Source organism: Silene latifolia, chromosome Y (assembly GCF_048544455.1).
Source record: "Silene latifolia isolate original U9 population chromosome Y, ASM4854445v1, whole genome shotgun sequence".
In the NCBI taxonomy this organism is placed as follows: Eukaryota; Viridiplantae; Streptophyta; class Magnoliopsida; order Caryophyllales; family Caryophyllaceae; genus Silene; species Silene latifolia.
Window position 1 is genome coordinate 287337214 of NC_133538.1, and position 8308 is coordinate 287345521.

The 8308-nt window shown below is 36.1% G+C and overlaps 1 protein-coding gene across 1 annotated transcript; it reads right to left on the reverse strand.

Annotated features, from left to right (window-relative positions):
• Window positions 1-566: 566 nt before the first annotated feature.
• LOC141630856 (protein FAR1-RELATED SEQUENCE 5-like) lies at window positions 567-2963 on the reverse strand. Its single transcript, XM_074443602.1, has 5 exons — window positions 2767-2963; window positions 2418-2619; window positions 2154-2371; window positions 886-1732; window positions 567-698 (listed from the first exon to the last, which is right to left on the reverse strand). The coding sequence occupies exons 1-5, from the start codon at window positions 2961-2963 to the stop codon at window positions 567-569; spliced, it is 1596 nt and encodes a 531-aa protein (XP_074299703.1).
• Window positions 2964-8308: the final 5345 nt, after the last annotated feature.

Here is an 8308-nt window from a genome sequence, read left to right on the forward strand (position 1 = left end):
TAAATCTAACTAACAATGATGATGTTTTAAAAAAATGTGATATTGTTTATTATGAACTGCGTTATTTTATTTTGATGATTGTAATATTGTTTCACAGACTATGTGATATTTTGTTATAGTCTGTGTGATATTGTTTATAATGACTTGTGGTATTGTATAACAATATCACAGAAGGGGTATTGTCTACAACTAAGTGTGGTATTGTTTTGAAATATAGCGTGATATTCCATGTATAAACAATCTTCAAGATCTAGTATTGTATGTTCTTGGTAAAGTGTGATCTTCTTTCTAACAGTTTGTGATATTTTTATACACTGGGTGTGATATATTTTGACAACACACAGAAAAGGAGAGGCATGTAAAGTACTTCTGAAACAGTGATACTGTTTAGTATAAGGTGTGATATTATTGAACATAGCATGTGATATTGTTTCTCAGTATCATAAAAAATACAAAAACAAAGACAACTGACGAATAAAATGATCCAATATTATAACCAGGTATATTCTATCTTATACTAATGAAGCCATGAAAGAATAAAATCATCTATATAAATAAGGTATAATCTAGACTCTAATAATGAAGTTTGTGGTGTATATGATATAATAATAATGAAGTATGTCGTCTATTTTCCGCTGCTTTATTTTCTGCCGCTTCAACCGATCAACCATCATCAGCATCATCCTCATCTGAACTCCCTTGAAAAAGCAACAAAAAGGTATGTACGAATAACATGTAAAGCACTTGTGAAATAGTGATATCGTTTTATATAAGGCGTGATATAATTTTTAATAACGTGTGATATTATTTCTGACTCGTGACCATAGACCATATATAAGGTTTCATACATAGAAATCATACACAGATTTGTCATGGTGAGCATACCTTATTGTTGGCATCGGGTACAAAAGCATTAGGGCAGTTACGCTTATCATGGTGAGCCATTTGTTTGCAATTATGGCAAAGCCTTTTAGGCTTCTCCGCTTTGGCTATGCATTGTTGCTTTTTGGAGATAATTCTCTTCCCACTACCCTTGTTCTTTGCCTGACGAGGTGGTAGAATCCTCACCTCAGTTAAGGAACTGCATCCAAGAAGCATTTCCAACTCCTGCTCTTTGGTCATTGACTTTGCTTGCGGATTAAGTTTCACCCTAAATTGCTTCAGTGTGTCAGCAAGATAAGTGATCTGATTGTTAGGCACATTCTTGAGCATACTGATAGTCGCATAGAACTCTGAACATAACTTGCACATCTCCAACTTCCTTAACTCAGTGGCATCAAAGTCGTCCATTAACTCACCATGTAAACCATAAAGAGGGATCTTATGCGCATTCTTGGTCCACCGCATAAGGATGTACTTATCAGGCAAAGTGTATACTTGTTTCCCGGAGTAAATCCAGATTATGTGTCTGCAAATAATAACCTTTCTGTTGAACAACTTACAAGAACATTTTGCATCATTGGTTGTCGAATTGTAGATGACTTGATAGGTCTTCTGCGTTCTAGCATCAGCTATACCAATTACCTCTGTACCGTTGGCAGGTGGTGTGAAGCCACTAACACTAAGGGAACAAATAGAAGTAGTAGCTTCTAGTTGAAAATCTGCGAAAGCAGCATGTGTATAAAGCTTGGAAGCATGAGCTTCCAACTTAAGAGAAGTAGATAATTGTGGTAGAGTACAATCATCGTCTCTATCAAGTTGCTTTTGAGTATGGCGATGTACATCAATGTCGCTTTTAAATCACATCCAGAATTCAACAAGTGTACCATGTGCATTTTCAAAACACTAGAAAAAATTATTCTGACTCTCAGATCGTTGAGTTGTTCTTAATAGACAACCCATAGGAATATCACGAAAATAAGCTGGAATCCATTTTCTTCTTTTTCTAAACATGGTTGACAACCAGGAATTACCTTCAAGATTATGCTCATTAACCAACTGAGACCACTTTTCTTAAAATTCCAGAGGTTCTAACTCAGCATCCCAAACAATAGCATTCAATCTGCTCACAAAATCAGTATTTTTTTATATTGCAGGCCCAACCTTATCAGTGATCTTTTGCATGATATGCCACATGCAATATCTGCGCCTAACATGTTTGAAAACAGCACGCCAACTCAACTTTATTCCAGCACATTGGTCAGTAATGATACAGTGTGGCTCTCGCTGACCCCATAACATCTAGGAACTTATCAAAGACCCACTTGAACGAGTCTTTATCCTCATGAAATAGCAATGCAGCAGCAAAAGTAACTGACCTTTTGTGGTGGTCTAAACCAGTAAAAGGAGTAAAAACCATACAATACTTATTCGTACTGTAAGTTGGATCATAAGTGATATAATCACCAAACAAAGAGTAGTTTTTACGAGACTGCATCACACAAAAATGCACGAACCAAACATTTCCCAGAATCCACCTCATAAGCAAAGTAGAAACCTTGATTGGTATCACGTTTATCCTCGAAATGGTTAATAAACAATTGAGCATCCCGGTCTTCTATGAAACATCTGATATCCCTTCCAAAATTCTTAAAATAAACCAGTTGAGCTCCAACATTCTCATAGCCAACTACATATTCCTTAACACTTCTAAATGCCGTTGTTGGGCCTTGATTAACCCTTGAATGATCAATAACTGTCTTTTTATGGTAAAGATGAAGGTGCCTGTGTTTTTTTTTTTTTTTTTTTTTTTTTTTTTGAAATTGTTGATTTCTAAGTGAACAAAGACGGTGATTATGCCACTCACGAATCTGGAAAACAACATACCCAACCCTATTATAGAAAAACTCAATCATAGCAGTACAACCAGTCCTAGTTAGTTTAGTGTTTCTGATATCAAATGGCTTAGGAGTTACCTGCTCCTCTGCACTATGCAAAACAATAGCTTTCCTCTTACGATCTCTAAAACCTTCACGGTTACAAACAACAAATTTATACTGCACATCACGAGAATCAGTCCTCATTTGGGAAGACTTCCTAGGTTCAAAACTACATGCTCCTGCATACACACCATAAAAACTGTTAGCTTCTTCCAAGGTCCCAAAAAAACTGTCCAATATGAGGTTTAAACTCTAGTGCAACATTCCTTGTCCACAATTCACTACACCAGGTGTGGAGTCCAAAAGAAGTTGATGCACACGAGAAGAAACAAAATGTTGTTCAACACGTGGAGTAGAGCTAGGTCCATCAGGTGGTTCAATATGTACAATATAAGTAATTTAAGACTCAAGAATATTGTTACTGTATTTAGAGGTAATTGCAGACCCATGAGTATCGTTAGGGGCAAAAGAAGTTATAGTACTTGTAGGATCTGGCAAGAAGTAGCAACAAAAGTACAATGTAAACAAACAAGTAAAAGTTAAGAGATATGAAGGAAAACAATATCACACAGGTGTCTGATTAATGTTACATATCCCACTAAACAATATCACAAATTCGGGAAAACAATATCACATATTCTGTAAAACAATATCACACATGGTGTAAGGAAAACAATATCACACAGGTGACTGAACAATAATACATATCCCACTAAACAATATCACATATTCTGTAGAACAATATCATAAATACTGTAAGGCACAAAATGAGATTGTATGCATATCACACCCATCAGCTTTTACTAAATTAGACAATTCATGTCACAACAATCATATTTTGTAAGAATATCAATATCACAACTTAGTCTTAGGGCAAACAAAATCGTAAAACATGAAATAAGAATTAAGATGCACACAAATAATTTTTTAGGTACAAAAATTATAAGAACCGTAGTAAGATGACTAATAATTATGAATATTTGTACGAAAAAGAAAAGATCATGTGATTGTAAGCTAAAAGTACAAAATAAAGAGAACATAAAGCTGAAATTAAGAACAATAACATACCTTACATTGGGATTAATATGAGAATTGATGAAAAGTAGAAGAATAAGCTGAGATTGAGCTGAAAACCTAAAAATCCAAAAAAAAACGTAGCGAATTTAGGGAAAACACAAATTAAACTGAATATAACAATAACGCAAGATGAAAATTGAAAGTATAGAAAGAAAAGTAGAAGAAATGCAGTAAGATGACTACTAAATCGAAACATAGGAATGAAAAAATGAAAAATAATGTGATTTAAAGCAAAAATTACAAATTAAAGAGAACATAAAAGATGAAATTAACAACAATAACGTACCTGATAACACGAATATGATTGAAATAGTAAGATAATTGATAAGACTAGAAGAATAAGCTGAGATCGAGCTGTAAAAGTAGAAATCACGCCTAAATTCTATTATTTCCGCGCTCAACAATAGAAGATCAAGTTACAATAGAGAGAAGTTAGAGGGAAAAGGAGATTTATAAGAGAATGACGATTTTCACTGAGAAAAAGGGGGTTATATAGTCGGGCAGTGAAATGAATAATTTGCCCTTAATGATCCGCGCTCAATAATGGACGTTGGATCTCTTAGATCTAACAGATGGTATTAATCCTCAATCCTCAATTATATGACTCATACTTACATGATCCCAATCCTATAGACACACACACACACACACACACAGAATATAAGATAGTCAATATGGATAAGTATATGTAATTCCACAGAATTCTGGTCATAGTACACTTGGTCGAGTAGGCTTTACTCGGCCGAGTGAGTCGTTGAGTGCCTTTAGTCAGGCTACTGTTTTGGGTGCACTCGGCCGAGTACTTCAGGTACTTGATGTGAACATTATTTGCGCACATTTAGTCCCCTAATTGAGCCTATTTTGCATACTTTTATAACATTTCATGATTATTTTATCCGTCAAATCCTTCCTATTTGCTTTCCTAGTGCATTTTTTATGTTTTGTAGGAAAGAAGATAATAAGGCGGAAATTCCCGTCTTTCATGCATATTTGGAAGCTTATTGACGATATTTGATGGACTAAGTATGAAGAGGAAGCAAGAATGATGACCAAGGAAGAATAAATAAAGAGTATATGGAGGCATCTTAGGCTTAAAAGCAAAAAGAAAGGGAATAGCGGCTCAACCCGCGGGTCAAGTCTATACGGAGCGGGATCGATGAACCCGCTCGGGTCAATTTCAACCCGCTCGGGTTGAGGCTCAGACGCCCATATTTCGCTCGGGACGGGCGTATTCCTGGACAGGAAACTTTTTCCTTGCTACGTGAACTACAATCCGCCCGTCTTCACCCTTGGACGCCCGGATTCGGCTCCAGCACGAATTGTCTTCTTCAAGCAACAAAGAAAGAAGCCATTCCTTCGAAAAATACCGGCTCCTCCTTGCTCAATCTAAAAAGTGTAATTACTAGTTTAGCCCTTAGTTAACCCTAATGCATCCTCCCTAATTTTCACTATAAATACCCCATTAGTCTAATTAGAGGAGCATGTTCTTCTTATCAATAATTAGTGTAGTTAATATCAATCAAATCTCTCTTTAATATTGTAATCAAGTATTAATAAAGTTTTAATCCAAGTTTTAGTTCTTTAATCTCTCTCTTGTTCATCCTTTATTTTGGGTAATTGAAGATTATTTGGGTTATTATTGGGAGATTGACAACCTCTCAATCAAACATCAAGTACTTCTATTATTCTTGCTTTGTTATTGGAATCATTAGTAGGTATAGTCTCTTAATCCCTTTTTAATTATTGCTAATTACTTTTATTTGTTCATCATGTTTCACTATGTTAGTATGATTGACAACCTTGCTAGCATGTTCAATATGATGATGAGTGAGTAGTCTCTTAGCTAGGGTTAATGGGTGATTAGGGGAAACCAACATGGGGAATGATTCATGCTTAAATTAATATGCTTTCATGTTTTATTTGCTTGCTTGTTTTGATCTCAACTCATGCACATGTTATGTTTGATGAAATGCTAAGCCTATGAATCCTTGCATTTACCACCATCACCTATCTTTTCAATGAGACTTGTAAGACATAACCCAACTCGAGTCTCATTAGACCATGCATGTTGTTGAGTAGGGAAGACTAAGTCGACTTGTAGGTGTTGTACAATCTAATCGATTCGGCTCCCGGGACCCAAACTTTCCTAGGATTGTAAGATATAACCCAACTCAATCCATCACAACAATAATTGCTTGCTTATAATTTTATAACATGTTTGTATGATCATATCCCATGATTCCCCTATGATCCCATGACACCCTAGTGCTTTTTAATCAATTGTTTACATCTTTCCTTTTGTTGCTTGTTTATTGCTTTTATTAGATTAGAATCATCAACCCATTATAATTGTGAAAACCCCAAGCATAACCATAATTAGATTGAATAATTTGAGTAACCACCGTCCCATGGATCGACCTCGACTTACCACTAGCTAGTTGTATGTTTAGTATTATAAATGTGTTTGATTGGATGAGCGACGACATCACCCACATCAAAATGGCGCCGTTGCCGGGGACGGTGTTGTTTATTTGAATTGTTCTTTTGTCTAGTTTTAGTTGTGCTTCTTCTTGAGGAATTTTGGTTCCTTGGGAATTTATTTCTTGTACTTGTTCTTTTTCACATGCTCAACATGTCTACATTCACTTTTTGGCAATATGAAAATGAATCATTTGATAAATATGTTGCAAGATTTGAAGATTATATGACTCATGCTTGGCATCATGGTTTTACTATTTCAAATTATGAAGCATGTTGTGTTGTTTATAATGGCATGAACCTTGAAACCCGCAACTTGGCATTTCACTTGAGTGGTGGTAGGATATGTGAGATGAGTTGTGAGGAATTTTGGGAATTTGTTGAGTTCATGACCACCCATTGTCTTAAGCAAACTATACATGACATCTTAGAGAATGCCAAGGAAGGTATGGAAGTAATAAAAGCCACATTTCAAAAATTCATTGAGGAAAACTATGATGAAAATGAGATTTGTGAGGATGAGAAACCTTCCTATAACCTTGAGTCAACCTACTATGCCCACAAAATTACCCCACCTTGGGAAGATGGAGTGCTAGATGAGGAGAGTGATGATGAGGAGGAGTACATTTTTGATTGTGAAACTAATGCTTGGATGCCGTCATCCTACTCTTCTTGTGTTTCAATGAAATCAACCTCCATGGAATTTGATGTTAATGGGCAAAGTGAGAATGATATGGATGTGAACTTGAGTGAAAACTCACCCTTTGAGGATGACATATTTGAGGGAGACAATTGTGTTGAGCTTGGTGAGCCTTGCTATGACAACCCCTTTGATAATGGACCTTGTTGGGATGAGGAATTTGATGAGGACATTTGGGAACCTCAATTAGACACTCTTGAAATCACCTTGGATGATAATGAGAGCACTTGCATTGAATGTGGTGATTTTGACTATTTGGAGGATGAGTTGAGTGAATTGCCAACCAACTACCCATTTCATGTTCCTTCCGTCCATTTTTCTTATGATTTTTGTCATAATATTCTTGACATGCTTGTTCGGTCTTTTACTTGGGCATTATTTCATTGCATAATCTTGTGTTGCTATGCATGCCTATTCATGTCCCACTCCCAAGAATTTGACCGACTTCTACGTGCTTTGAGTGCTAGTGATAATTTTCTATGAAATTGTTAATTGATAGCCCTTGGTTTGATGGAGTTCCTCAATAACCATTAATTTGTATATATGCATTTAGTGTAGTTTTGCATTCATTTAATTGCATGAGAGATGAAAGGGAGAGATCTCATATTTTTAATTGAGTTTTTGAAGGAAATTCATAAAAATGAGAAGATGAAAAATGTCAAGAAATGAAGAAAATGGAAAAATTGGGCTTATGAGTAAGTGTGTTATCAAGGGAAAGGTGTTGGGCCAAGATCTCAAAAAAAGACGTCCATCCCGAGATAAATCCGGGCGGGTTGAAGGCCAAGAAAAGAAGAAAAATTCCCTGCCCAAGAATCCGGGCGGATTTTAAGAAATACGCCCTTCTTTTTTGTGTCAACCCGAGCGGGTTGAAACTATCTGGAGCGGGTTCCCAACCAACCCGAGCGGGTTAATTCTGTCCCGAGCGGGTCCACCCTCGATTCTGAAATCTCACGAGAATCACGGGCAGAATAATACTACCCCACCCGTGTTCAGCCTTTGACTCGTGAATGCATTGATTTTCAGCTATAAAATTCACTCTACACTCAAGCTCACCTACCATCTTCATCTTCTACCTTCAAACTCAACCTCAACTCACAAAACTCACCCAAATAACCATAAAATCCAACCAAATCACCATCTAATTACTCTAAAAATCATTCTAAACCATTTCTACACAATAAAAACCAACTTTCCAACCTTCTATTTGCTCAAAATCACCCATTTTCATCATTTC